The sequence below is a fragment of the Trichechus manatus genome, unplaced genomic scaffold, assembly GCF_000243295.1.
Source record: "Trichechus manatus latirostris isolate Lorelei unplaced genomic scaffold, TriManLat1.0 scaffold00012, whole genome shotgun sequence".
Taxonomy (NCBI): domain Eukaryota; kingdom Metazoa; phylum Chordata; class Mammalia; order Sirenia; family Trichechidae; genus Trichechus; species Trichechus manatus.
In genome coordinates, this window is record NW_004443948.1 from 16134276 (window position 1) to 16149939 (window position 15664).

At 35.2% G+C, this 15664-nt stretch overlaps 1 protein-coding gene across 1 annotated transcript in view; it reads right to left on the reverse strand.

The window, feature by feature from the left end:
* Positions 1–884: 884 nt before the first annotated feature.
* The window catches only part of LIPI (lipase I), a 62811-nt gene continuing 48031 nt past the window's right edge, over positions 885–15664 (reverse strand). The window contains exon 10 of the mRNA XM_004371378.3: positions 885–972. Within this exon, the coding sequence (XP_004371435.1) occupies positions 885–972 (88 nt within the window). The remainder of the gene's footprint in view (positions 973–15664) is intronic.

Below are 15664 nucleotides of genomic sequence, written 5' to 3' on the forward strand. Positions count from 1 at the left end.
ATTAACAGAGCTTAACAAGATGCACCCTAGAGCCAAACGTTTTAGGTTTCTGTTTGTGATCCTTCATAAGTCAGTTAATGTCTCTGAGTCTGAATTACTTCACCAGTGGAGATAATAACGCCTACCTCATCAACTTTTCGTAAGGATTAAGTAGGTTAACATGTAAAAGTATTGTAATTGTGCCAGGCATACAATGATGTATATAAATGTTGTTGTTGTTACTTGCTGTTGAGTTGGCTCTGAGTCATAGAGACCCCACGTATAACAAAACTAAACGTTTCCCGGTCCTATGCCACCCTCACAAGAGGGTTAGCTATCGCTATTTTTGTTATTATCACTCCTCCCAGACAGTATTCAAAGTGCTTTACTGAATCAATCTTAACAAAATCTGTTTAGGTAGCTTGACATGGGGAAGTAAATTTGTTTACTCAACTACAGCCATTAGTAAGTGGTGGGGCCGGGATTTGACCTTAAGCATCACATACCCCTAGCTTATCATGCGCCATAGAATCAAAGCGTTTATTTACGAAGCACTTACAAAAACGCCAAGAAGATACTGAAACAGAAGGTGTATAAAGGGCAACTGATTTTGGTATTTATGAAGTTTACATTAATCCAAGCGATTTCTCCAAATGACAAATTTACAATTTAAAAAAAGACAACTAGATAAACATAGAAACAGCTTTTAGAGCAGATTCAGAATGCTTTAGCCTATACATTTTTATTTTCTATAATCTTACAAATGTATTCAAGAAGTAGAAACATCTAAATCCCAGAGTGAATGATGCATTCTAAAAGAAATAATGAATGCCTTGTTCCCTTTACAAATTCTTTAATTCACAAACAAATCCAGTTGTCACATTTGATGGAAGAAAGCCTTTTACTTATATCTCCTTTGATGTGCATATGCTTAGATTGAGAAATACTTCTTCACTTTCTTTAAGTACAAAATTATACCTGCAAAGTGGTGGTCTGTGAAGGAGAAAAACAAAGAGGAAAATAACTATTAGTAAAACAGCAAATGTATTTCATTCTCATATAACTCTTAGACTGTGCTATGCCTGTGACTAGCTAGTTCTCCAAATGCAGGGAGTTGGAACAAACCTATAGGATTGTTTCAATTCAATCTTATTTAGCAGTGTAGTAATGATATAGACTCAGTGCTTATGAGAAACAAAAAATGCAGTGCTTCAACTTCCTCTCCCCTAACTGCTTCATTGGAACACTTACATCATGTGGGAGATATAGTTTAATATTGAAAAAGCTGAAACCTGAACTCAACTCTTACTAACCAGATCACTCCTATCTTGACAGCCATCACAGAAGACTTGGAGTGAGTTATATAGACAAATTCTGTCAAAATGATTTAATCAATCTTCTTTGGTACCTGTTGTTGTTGTTAGGTGCCTTGGAGTGGGTTACAACTCAGAGCAACCCTATGTACAACAAAATGAAACCATGCGCCATCCTCATAATCATTGTTATGCTTGAGCCCGTTGTTGCAGCTACTGTGTCGATTTATCTTGCTGAGGGTCTTCCTCTTTTTCCCCAACTTTCTACTTTACCAAACTTGATGTCCTTCTCCAGGGACTGGTCCCTCCTGATAACATGTCCAAAGTATGTGAGATGAAGTCTCACCATCCTTGCTTTTAAGGAGCATTCTGGCTGTACTTCTTCCAAGACAGATTTGTTTATTCTTCTGGCCGTCCATGGTACATTCAACATTCTTTGCCAACACCATAATTCAACCAGTAATGCATTAAATACATAGATATTTTTCTTAAATATTTCACATTTTAAAAACTGCATGCATTATAAATCAGCTTAAGCAGGCTCACAAAGGCTACCCATCTTAAATTTCACTAAAACTTATGAGAAAATTCATTTTTCTTTCCTTTACTTAGTGAAAAGCCCTCTAGTTCCACTGCTATGACTCTAAAGTTGACAGCTTTTTTATTCTATCTTATAAATTGTCTCTTCTCATTGGGCAATTAAAAAAAATCAGATTTTTAAACACTACAATTTTGAAGAAAATCTGTGATATATGTTGAACTATCTTCAGAAGAAAAATGTTATATGTGTGCCCTATTTTTATCCTCAAAATCACACTGAATATTGCATTTAAATGCTCTGCTTCTTGCAAATTAGCAAAAATGAATACATTCCATTGATAAAGTATAAATTCAATAAAAAATAATAGACAAAATCCAGTGATAAAATCTCTTTAAATTTCAAATACAATCAAAATTTTGATTTACATTTTAACTCCTATGTATTATACCAAATTACAAACGATATGTGTGCTTCCTTATTTGAAAAACATAAATTACTTTGGGCTCTCTAGGGCATTTGCACAACTTATAGCACCACATCTATGCAAGTAATATTCTTTGAAAAGGTTACATAGAACAAGATTCACTTCTGCCCCCCCAAAAGTAACAGGGATTAGATTTACCCTCCCACCTGAAAAAAATATATATATATGAAAAAAAATAGTCTTCAAGACACTTGACATCAGGTATTGAATGACAGTGAACACAGAGATGAGAAACAAACCTGATGAGCCCTATAATTGCCCAAGCTTACTACTATAATTTCCTCACCATTAACAGAAGCTGATAGTCACATAAGCAATGAGTCCCCCTTTTGCCCTCCCTCCCACCTGCCCCTGATGACCATTAATAAACTTTGGTCTCTATTCACTTGCCTATTCTAGATATTTTGTATAAATAGGATCATCACTATTTGTCCTTTTGTGACTGATTTATTTCACTCATCATTATGTTTTCCTGGTGCATCCATGTTGTAGCATGTATGAAGACTTCCTTTCTCATTATGGCTGAGCAATATTCCATTGGATGTATAGACCACATTTTGTTTATCCATTCATCCCGTGATGAGCATTTACTCTCTTTTCACGTTTTAGCTGTTGTGAATAGTACTGTAATAAACAATGGTATGTAATTATCTGGAATTCTTTTGGGTATATAGCTAAAAATGGAATTGCTGTATTATATGGTAATCCTATGTTTAATTTTTGAGGAACCACCAAACTGTTTTCCAAAGAAGCTGTACCATTTTACAATCCCACCAACTATGAATTAGTGTTCCAATTTCTCCATACCCTGGCAAACATCTGTTGTTTTCCTTTTTTTGTAATCATAGCCATCTTAGTAACGGGTGAAGTGACATCTCATTCTGGTTTTGATTGGCATTTCCCTAATAACTAATGACATTGAGTATCTTCTCATGTGCTTGCTAGCCATTTGTATTTCTTCTTTGGTGAAATGTCTATTCAAGTTCTTTGCTTATTTTTTGATTGGGTTGTTTGTCTGTTGTTAAGTTGTAGGGGTTCTCTATTTCTTGTGTTTTGCTCTGTAGCATATCTCAATAACTTCACCCTATTTCTCACTTAAGGAGCCCCAGTAGCACAACAGTTAAGCCCTCTGCTGCTAACCTTTTCTTCCTCATTGGATGGGCTAATTTTTGAAAAGTAGTTTTAGTCCAACTGTATTTAATAATTCATCCCAAGTTACCTTCATCATGGATATCCTTTTCAGCCTTTAAGTTGTAAGGGCCTCCTCTACTGGAAATGCCTGGAGGAGAACTATATTGTTGTTTCTATCACAGTTGGTATAGAGAGATAATTAGCTGTTCAGTGCTTATATAGTTTAATGTGGACCATAAGGCATCACATTTTTATAGCTCACATTCCCAACAATTTGGCAGTGCTAATTTTCATTAATTTCACATTATCTATACAGACAGATCTAAATAAGCAAAGCAACCAGATAGTTAAAGCAATTATCTAGGTAAATAAACTTAAAGCATACATGTTATGCAGGCATCTGTTAGCACCCAAAGCCAGCAATATTAAGGACTTTGCTAAATATAAAAAAAAGTACATTAGTTTTTTTTTTCTTGACTAGAAATAATGGCATCCAAATTTATAAATGTAGCCTATTTTCGTAGTCTATCTACTGTTTAGATTTCACATACAAAATAAAATTATGCAATTTCTTATGTTTTGCTCTGTAGCATATCTCAAAAACTTCACCCTATTTCTTACTTAAGAGGTCCTGGTGGCACAACGGTTAAGCCCTCAGCTGCTAACCTTAAAGATCAATGGTTCGAATTCACCAGAGACTCCATGGGAGAAAAGACCTGGTGATCTTCTCCCGTGACGATTACAGCCTTGGAAACCCTATTGGAGAGTTTTACTCTGTTCTATAGGGTTACTGTGAGTTGGAATCAACCCGATGGCATACACAACATTTCTTACTTAACCTATGAATGAGCTGTATGTAACATTAGTCTATGGAGAACATAATTAAGATGGGGAACTAAATATAACAACAGACACTATCTGTTTGTTTTTCCCTTTTCTTTCCCCCATATTAAATGACATAAAAAGGAAAATGTCTGGAGAAAGTAATGACTGTCGGCAGACTCCCTACATTCAAGACCAAAGAATGAACATCATCTGGTGAGGTGGAAAATTTGAAAATGTTCCTCCTCCTTGATGTCCTTTATAGCAATATATAACAAGAAAATTATTTAAAATGCAGATAAATATTCATGCATATATATTCACTGTGATACTCTTTATGATAACCAGACACTGGGGGTAAAGCCAGGTATATAATAATAAAGGAATAATTAAGTTGAATATTATTCAGGCCTCTTTATTGAATATATAGATTATATAATGTAGACATTAACTTACAGCTAGAAATAAACAATTGCTTATAATTAGGACCAGAGTGTTGCACAGCTCCAGGTATATTACATACACATTGTTATCTATGTGTGATAGTGACCCTTGGAGCTATTACAGTGCATCGTTGGCCTGGCTATACACAGAGACTCTGCTTATATTATAGTGCTTATAGTTAGATGCATGATTCAGTTGTAACATGTGATTATAAGTAATTGCAACAAAATACTAACAGTTGCTTTTTTTAGTTGTAGGATTATATGTGAATTAAATTTTCCAAATGTTCAACAATGTGAATGTTTGACTATAACAATTAGTGAACAAATGTTTGTTCCTATAAAAATAACAGCGACTAAAAACTAAAAAAAGAAAACAACAATAAATTAAAATTCCCAAGATCATGGATATTGGAGTAAAGAAGATTTGGTTCAGAATCATTGCAAAGGCACTTCTTAGCTGAGTAACCTTACATGTGTTATTTACCACCCCTGTGTTTCTGTTTCCGTACAATGAAAAGAGAAAATAGTTACCTCTTAGAGTTATTGCAAGGATTGCAAAATAGTGCCTGGAATGTAGTAGATGCTAAACACATTGGATTAGTCATGTAGAAAGCAATTCAGCCATATAAAAATTCTCAGTGTTATTACCTTAGCGCCCAAGTGTTCAAAGTCATAAAGTCATCAAGCCCTAGTGCAAGATATTTCCCCTCTTAAATCGTTTGGATCATCCAAAACATGCATCTTGGACAAAATTTAAAATTCTTTCTTTATGTACTAGTTTCCTGAGAATGTTAAATCAAGTTTGGGGCAGAGACTCAAGGGATAAATTCCATCTTACAGGATTTAATTGTGATCAATACAAACTTCTTTTTCTAAACTTACTAGTCAGCTCTACTCAGAATCATATGTTCTAAACTACCGTCATGGGTGAGCATACTGATCACTGCAGTGATTAGAGTGCGGAGTTTGATAGAAGAAGTGGGTAAAGAGTTTGAAAAACAAGTTTAGAAAGCAGCGATGAATTAAATGTTTACAAGAAGATAGGAGTATTTACATGATTAGGGAATGGAACTTGTAGTTTCACAGAAGTGTTATACATAAAGCATTTTATTGATGAATTATTTCAGTAACATAGATGAATCAATTTCACATAATTATTGGCTTGGTCAATCTGTTGCTTGAGCTTTATATTTATAAATAAAAGGAAGAGGAAGGAAAGTTAAATTGGAGGCCAATAAGGAAAGGGAAGAAGAATGGAGAGAAAAGACTGATACTGACTGAGCATCTAGCATGAGTCAAATATGTACTTTATATACATACTTTGCACTGAAAAAATATGGAGCCAATTATAAGCCAAATAGAGAAAGAAAAACAAGAATTTTATGAACAAAAAGGATTGTAAAATACATCTATATACATTTGTAATGCACTTTTTTCAAAATTTGTTGAGATTTTTATTGATTATTGGGTATTTATGTAATTTCTGTAATTATGTCTCACAGCATAGAGAAAATATATGTGCTGTCATTTTCATAATTACAACCTGGAATTTCTTGATTACACTGTGCAATTATACAATTACTACTTAAATTATGTCACAAAAACTTTTAGGCAAATTAAAAAGAGAATCACTTCTTGTAAATATCAAACATTTAAAAACAAAGTATGTAACGTAAGGTAACTGCAGAAAAAATTATTAAAAACAGACATTTTTAGAAGTGGAATATGAATTACAAATCTTGTCTTAATATAATTAAAATATTGAATTTCTAAAAATATCTTGTCATGCTAACTTTTTTGTTCAGTAATGACTCTAATGGTATGTAGAAGAAAAGTTCACTTCGGATCATCCTAAAACCACTCCATTCTTCTTATATAAGACATAGCTTCATTACATCAGAAAAACACATACGCTACCCACATTATTGACACTCTTTGTTGTTCCTTATCTGTATCAACTCTCAGTGTTACACTGGACCTGGATAGCTTCATCTGAGGACCCAGAAAAAAAATATGTAGTAGATAGTAAGGGTGGAGGACAACTTTCAGGATGGATGAACAAACACTGTAAATGCAAAGTAGTTTTGCCAGAATTGTTATTTTTAAACACCTTTCAGAGTTCTAGAGTACCAATCTGCACATTCTCCCAAAGTATTCTTGGCCTTTTTAGTCATGCAGTTTAAAAGACAATGAAATGCTAAAGAGTTCAGCACAAATACTATAACTGTAAATTGGTTTTCTGCAGTAATTGTCTAAATTAAAGACAGCTCTTTAGCTGTTCTTAACCAAATAGTTACCACATTAAATTTAAGCACTATGTATAATATTTTCAAAAGGATCTTGAAGCTACTGAACTAAATGCAGTACTAAATACCCAGAGAAATTAACATGAAGTAAGTATGGCAAAGCTACAAAGTTTTAAATTAAAAAAAAAAAGCAATACATCTAAATAGTTTATACATCAGCCCTCTATCATACAATTGAATAAATTATTTGAGAAGATACCTCAGTGTTTGAGCCTACATTGTATTACCAGACAAAATTTACATTATAGTCATGTAGAACAATAAGCATAACTATGGAGAAAACATTGTCTGATACAGTGCCAGAAGATGAGCTCCTCAGGTTGGAAGGCACTCAAAATATGACTGGAGAAAGGCTGTCTCCACAAAGAAGAGTTGACCTTAATGATGCAGATGGAGTAAAGCTTTTGGGATCTTCATTTGATGATGTGGCACTACTCAAAATGAGAAGAAACAGCTGCAAACATTCATTAATAATAGGAAGGTGGGATGTATGAAGTTTGAATCTAGGAAAATTGGAAGTGGTCAAAAATGAAATGGACTGCATAAAGATAGATATCCTAGGCATTAGTGAGCTGAAATGGACTGGTATTGGTCATTTTAAATCAGACAATTATGTGGTCTACTATGCCAGGAATGACAAATTGAAGAGGAACAGCATCACATTCATCGTCAAAAAGAACATTTCAAGATCTATCCTGAAGTGCAACACTGTCAGTGATAGGATAATATCCATATGACTATTATTTAAATTTATGCACAAACCACTAATGCCAAAGACGAAGAAAGTGAATATTTTTACCAACTTCTGCGGTCTGAAATTGATCAAACATGCAATCAAGATGCATTGATAATTACTGCTGATTGGAACATGAAAGTTGGAAACAAAGAAGAAGGATCAGTAGTTGGGAAATATGGCCATGGTGATAGAAACAAGATCATATGATGGAATTTTGCAAGACCAATGACTTATTCCTTGGAAATACCTTTTATCAACAACATAGACGGCAACTATACACGTGTACCTCAATGGATGGAATACACAGGAATCATATCAACTATATTTGTGGAAAGAGATGATGGAGAAGCTCAATAACATCACTCAGAACAAGGCCAGGGGCTGATTGTGGAACAGACTATCAATTGCTCATATGAAAGTTCAAGTTGAAGATGAAGAAAATTAAAACTAGTCCACTAGAGCCAAGTACGAACTTAACTATAGCCCACCTGAATTCAGAGACCATCTCAAGAACAGATTTGATGCACTGAACACTAATGACTGAAGACCAGTTGAGTTGTAGGATAACATCAAGGACATAATACACGAAGAAAGCAAGAGGTCATTAAAAAGACAGGAAACAAAGAAAAGACCAAAATGGATGTCAGAAGAGACTCTGAAACTTGCTCTTGATCTTAGAGTAGCTAAAGCGAATGGAAGAAATGATGAAGTAAAAGAGCTGAACAGAAGATTTCATAAATTGGCACGGGAAGACAAAGTAAAGTATTATAATGAAACGTGCAAAGACCTGGAATTAGGAAACCTAAAGGGAAGAACTTGCACATTTTTTCTCAAGCTGAAGAAAACATTCAAGCCTCGAGTTGCAATTCTGAAGGATTCTATGGGCAAAATATTGAACAGCACAGGAAGCCTCAAAAGAAGATGGAAGGAATACCCAGAATCACTGTACCAAAAACAACTGGTCGATGTTCAGCCATTTCAAGAGGTAGGATATGATTAAGAACTAACGGTACTGAAGGAAGAAGTCCAAGCTGCACTGAGGGCACTGGCGAAAAACAATGCTCCAGGAATTGACAGAATAGCAACTGAGACATTTAAACAAATGGATGCAACTCTGAAAGCGCTCACTTTTCTATGCCAAGAAATTTGGAAGACAGCTACACGGCCAACTGACTGGAAGAGATTCATTTTTGTGCCCATTCCAAAGAAAGGTGATCCAACAAAATGCAGAAATTATCAAAAAATATCATTAATATCACACATAAGTGAAATTTTTCTGAAGAGAATTCAAACATAATTGCAGCAGTACATTGACAGGAAACTGCCAGAAATTCAAGCAGGATTCAGAAAAGGATGAGGAACAAGGGATATCATTACTGATGTCAGATGGATCTCAGCTAAAAGCAGAGAATACCAGAAAGATGTTTATCTATGTTTTATTGACTATGCGAAGGCATTTGACTATGTGGAACATAACAAATTATGGATAACATTGCAAAGAATGGGAATTCCAGAACACTTAATCATGCTCAAGCAGAACCTGTACATAGACCAATAGGCAGTCATTCCAACAGAACAAGGGGATATAGCATGGTTTAAAATCAGGAAGGGTGTGCCTCAGGGTTGTATCCTTTTACCGTACTTATTCAATCTGTATGCTGAGCAAATAATCTGAGAAGCTGGACTATGTGAAGAAAACTCAGCATCAGATAGGAGGAAGACTCATTAACAACCTGTGATATGCAGAAAAAAAAACCTTGCTTGCTGAAAGTGAAGAGGACTTGGAAGCACTTACTGGTGAAGATCAAAGACTACAGCCTTCAGTATGGATTACACCTTAACATGAAGAAGACAAAATCCTCACTGGACCAATAAGAAACATCATGATAAACGGAGAAAGTATTGAAGTTGTCAAGGATTTCATTTTAATTGGATCCACAATCAATGACCATGGAAGCAGCCGTCAAGAACTCAAATGACGTATTGCACTGGACAAAAGACCTTTTTAAAAAGTGTTAAAAAGCAAAGATGTGACTTTGAGGACTAAGGCACACCTGACCCAAGCCATGGTATTTTCAATCACTTCATATGCTTGTGAAAGCTGGACAATGAATAAAAAAGAACAAAGAAGAATTGTGCCTTAGAATTATGATGTTGGCAAAAAATATTGAATATAACATGGACTGCCAAAAGAGTGAACAAATCTGTCTTGGAAAAAGTACAGCCAGAATTCTCCTTAGAAGCAAGGATAGAGAAACTTTGTTTTACATCCTTTGAACATGTTATCAGGAGGGACCAGTCCCTGGAGAAGGACATCATGTCTGGTAAAGTAGAGGGTCAGTGAAAAAGAGGAAGACCCTCAACGATATGGTTTAACACAATGGCTGCAACAATGGGCTCAAAAATTGCTATGATTGTGACGATGGTGCAGGATCGGGCAGTGTTTCATTCTGTTGTACATAGGGTCTCTGTGAGTCGGAACCTACTCGATAATGCCTAACAACAACAACAATGGAAAAAACCTAACTTGCTCCTAAATTGTTTGAAGAATCCACATCTTGAAAGATCTGAATTCCAGTACGCTGGTTTAGCTATCTAAATTACTTTCATTCGCAAGGTAATTGCACCAGTCAGTCAATGTTATATGGAATAGTATTTTTAGTCACTACTTAATTTTAACAGATATATCACAAGCCAGAGAATCAACTTTTAATTAATGTTTTGCCTGACTTTTCAAATTGTCTTCAGTCTTTCTGTAGTGTCTGTTATTTTTACCAATAACCATCTATTCTTTTTTCTAGTAATATTATCCTTTCTGATAATATTATCCTTCATCCCACTCTCAGTCTCTAAACTTTGGATAAATTTGATTCCATATTGTTTCCAGAGTTAAGCATAACCCAATCAAAGGAATTTTTCCCTGACCAATCAGAAAGCTGTATTTCTCTAACTGCGGTGTGAGGCTCAAAGACATGTATACTTGCCCAGTCAAAGTCAGCCAGGTAAGAGAAGACTTCAGGATTTTTTTTGTTAACTCTATTGGATTTAAATTTGGAATGATGTGGGGCTGGAGGTACTGGCAGCCAACTTAGTGCCATAAATCCTGAGAATGATTTTAAGAGCATAGTCAAGATTGCAGTAAAACTGCTCCTGATTGGATGGCTTGATCCCTTGAATCCAGCCAAGTCATAGCCATGTCTTCCCATGGGGTTTCAGATATATCTGGCTATATGTTTTCTTTACTGTTAGGAATTTGTGGTTAGATTATTTGTCTCTTGTAACAGTAACAGTTAACTGATATATTGCTTCCTTTTTTTTTTCCTGTGCAAACATAGCCATTAGGCTTCTCCCCCATGTATTTTTCTCCCACTCAAGAATATTATGATCTTCGGAAATTTTTCCAAATTTAGTAATACCATATTTATTAAGATACATTAGTAACAATTTAGTGTAGGCTTAGTTATGGAGATAATTACTCATATTATGTAGTAATTACAGTTGCATGGTCAAATATTACATGCTTAATTATATAAAAATTGAGGATTTGGTTATAAGTCATTATGTGGCATTTGCCTATGCAGAAATGCTTTTATTCATATTTTATGAAGTTAGTGAAAAACGATTGCTATTCATATATTGGCATATTCAAACAGAAAGACTGGGCATAAAACGTTCTGTGTTTTACCCAACTGTGCTAGTATTCAAACACTTCTTGGTTGGAATATGAGAGCAAAATCCTCTAAAATGTACTTCTGTCCTTAAGCAGAGAGAAATTTTACTTTTTTCCCATTTACTTAACCAATAATGTGCATTATTTGGTCTACTTAGAGTGTTTTGCAACTGCCCAGAGTGGCCTGCCAGCTTCATCAGGTGTTACTGTGGCTCTTTTTCTTTACTTTGATGGCTTTTGTAGATCTGAGCTTAATAGGGTCTATTAGAGGCGCCCTACCCAAGCCATGATATTTTCTATTACCTCACATGCATGTGAAAGCTGGACAGTGAATAAGGAAGAACAAAAAAGAACTGATGCCTTTGAAATATGGTATTGGTGAAGAATATTGAATATACCATGGACTGCCAAAAGAATGAACAAATCTGTCTTTGAAGAAGTACAGTCAGAATGCTCCTTAGAAGCAAGGATGGCGAGACTTCATCTCACGTACTTTGGACATGTTATCAGGAGGGACCAGTCCCTGGAAAAGGACATCATGCTTGGTAAGGTAGAGAGAGGGTCAGCAAAGAAGAGCAACACGAGATGGTTTGACACAGTGGCTGCAACAATGGGTTCAAACAGCAATGATTGTGAGGATGGCACAAGATCTGGCAGTGTTTCATTCTGTTGTACGTAGTGTTGTATGAGTTGGAACCAACTCGTGGGCACCTAACAACAACAACATTAGAAACAATATGTATGTATGTAGGTGGGTAGGTAGGTAGGAAGGTAAGTAGGTAGGCTGGTTTGTCTATGGATAAATTGTATGCATATAATTAAACTCTTTTTACTTGGCCGACTTGGAGAATAAAAGAGAATACCTCTTGAAGGTTATAAACAGGGAGAGTCCAGAGATGTGTGAGAAGTCATTTTAAATTAAGTAAGGGTCTGGCCACAGTTTGTTCTTATCATAGCTTAGGCTCCTTCGCACTGCGGCCACCACTTCCAACAAAGTACTCATTGACACAACCACTTCCTTTTTTTCAAAGCTGGAATAAGGAGTCTAAATTTCTCACCCAACTGTTTTCATAGCATCTACAAGATAACATTGTGAAAATATAAGGGGAGGGTTAACATAATTCTGGGTCTAAATGAGACTTCTTGAAAAAAGTATAAATTTCATAAATTTGGATTTTCACATCTGCTTTCATAATTATTCCAGTGTTGTCCTGAACAGCTCTTTATTACCACACCAAAATCTCTATATAGTTTTATCTGCATCAAATGATGTACATTTTACTGCGCAATTGGTGTGCAATGAAGTCAAACCAAATGGCAATATTTGATCTATTTATTCCCTTTGACCCATAAATTAGATAACACCAATTCTCAAAGATTAAATATAAAAGCCTCTTAGTGATTTTTTTGAGGAACCAAAGATCTCAATTTTGGTAATTACTACAAACTATTATCAGTCACTTCATTATGTAAAGATTTCACTATTATTAAAAATTTAAGGGGCAGATAGGAAAACAATTTTAAACCACCTTGTTTCAATTTCAAAACCAAAGATAATTTCTCTCCTAAATATACAAGATTTCAACAATTTTATTTACTTTCTGTAAACACTTCAGTAGATGCTAGTTTTTCCGTAAAACCATACCTGACAATAAGAGCAATTACTGTTTAAAGTATTCAGCAAATTAGAACATCTTAAAAAAAAACCCTTTCACTTAGGTATCAGTATAAATTTACTTTATTTATACCAAGATCCCTTGATAAGAAAAAAAAAAAAAAATCCCATTCATCATTCTTCCTAATTATGGAATACACTATATTTTGAAAAAAAAAATGTATTGTAGAGAAGAAAATTCAAATAAATTATAGTATCACTGCTCGGACTAAACTACTGTTAAAATTCTGGTATATTTTCTTTCAATATTAATAATTTTCCCCAATCATGGGATCATATTGTATATGGTCTCATTTTTTATCAACTCTTATGTTGTGATAATTTTATTGTTTTAAAGACTGCCTAACATTTCACACTATAGATATTCCATAAGAAATTTACCAATTACTCCATTGTTGAGCAGTGAATTTATTTCTAATTTTTCACCATTTTAAGTCAAACTATGATTAAATTTCCTATAGACATATTTATGTGCATTTTAATATTTCCTTTAAATTTATTTATTTAACAAACATTTCTATAGCACTTGTTATATGCCAAACAATATTTTATATTCTTTATAAATATTTCAGTATTTGACATTGCTAACAAGCCTATGAGTAGACAGTGACTAGTCTCATTTTACAAATAAGGAAACTGAGGCACAGAATGATTAATCAATTGCCAAAAGTCATAGAGGTAACAAGTAAGGTGAACTGAAATTAAATGCAGGCAGTCTAGCTTCAGGATGATGCTCTCAAACATTACTCTATGCTATATCTCTAAAGTATAAATTCTAGAAGAAATAATGGGTCAGAAGTATTAACATTTAGGAGTCATTGGTATATTTTGCTCAACTATTTTTAGAATATGTATACATTCTTACCAGCAGTGAACCAAACCCAACCAACTACAACCAGTAGATTCTGACTCAGAGCAACCCTATAGGACAGAGTAGAACTGCCCCTTAGAGCTTCCAAGGCTATAGATCTTTATGGAAGTGGATTGCCACATCTTTCAACCACGGAGCAGCTGGAAGGTTCAAACCCAGTGACCCTTTGGTTAATAGATAAGTGCTTTAATAACCACTGCGCCACCCAACAGTAAAACAGGATGGCAATTTCAGTGTAACCTCAGCAACCACAGACTTTAATTTGCTTTTCAGTTTGGTAAGATATACTTTGTATCTCATTACTTTAATATTGATGCATTTGAATATTATTGAGGTTAAACGTTGTAAAATATGACTGTTAACCATTCATTTCTTTTATTTTGGGAATTTTTCCTTGCCAATGTATTTATGTATTTACTTCTTCATTGAACCACCACTAATTGAGTGCTTTTATGTTCTGGAGCCCTGGTGGGGCAGTGGTTAAGAGCTCGGTGGCTAACCAAAAGGTCAGCAGTTTGAATCCACCAGCTGTTCCTTGGAAACTATGGGGCAGTTCTACTCTGTCCTATAGAGTCTCTATGAGTTGGAATTGACTCAACAGCACTGGACATTATGTTCTAGGCACTGTTCAAGACACTTGAACAACTTCAGTGAACAAAATAGATAAACATCTATGCCCTCAGGTGTTTACATGCTAGGTAGGAAGAGACAAACAATAAACAACAAATATAATAAATCAGTAAAGTACACTGTAGGTAATAAGTCCTATGAGAAGAAAATAGAGCAGGGTCCAATGGAAATCAGGAGTTCCTGGATGGTGCGAATGGTGAATGCACTCAGCTGCTAACTGAAAGTTTGTGGGCTGGAGTTCACTTAGAGGCACCCCAAAGAAAAGCCTGGGGATCTACCTTTGAAAAATTAGCTATTCAAACCCCTACGTGGCACAGTTATACTCTGACACATATGAGGTCATCATGAGTCAAGATAGACTCTGTGGTAATTGTTACAGGGAATTAGGAGTGGTAGGAGTGGTAGAAGTGCTAGTTGAAATTTTAAACAGGATGATGAGAGAAGTATTCAGAAGATGGCATTTGAGAAAATACTGAGATGAGAAAGTTAGTCATGGGCATTTCTAGGGGAGGAAAAGTTCAGGCAGAGGAAGCAGCCATTGCAAAGCATTTAGGGAAGATCTTACCTGGTGGATTCAAGGAACACCAAGGAGGCCCATGGAAGCAGAAGTTAAGTAATCAAATGCCGTATTGCATTGGGCAAATCTGCTGCAAAAGACCTCTTCAAAGTGTTGAAAAGCAGTTTGAAGACTAAGGTAAGCCTGATCCAAACCATGATATTTTCAGTCATCTCATATGCATGTGAAAGCTGGACAATGAATAAGGAAGACTGAAAAATTGATGCCTTTGAATTATGGTGTTGGTGAAGAGTATTGAATATACCATGGACTACCAGAAGAACGAACAAGTTTGTCTTGGAAGAAATATAGCCAGAGTACTCCTTGGAAGCGACGATGGTGAGACTTCATCTCACATACTTTGGATGTGCTATCAGGAGGGACCAGTTCCTGGAGAAGGACATTGTGGTTGGTAAAGTAGAGGGTCAGTGAAAAAGAGGAAGACCCTCAATGAGATGGATTGACACAGTGGCTGCAACAATGGGCTCAAGCATAACAATGATT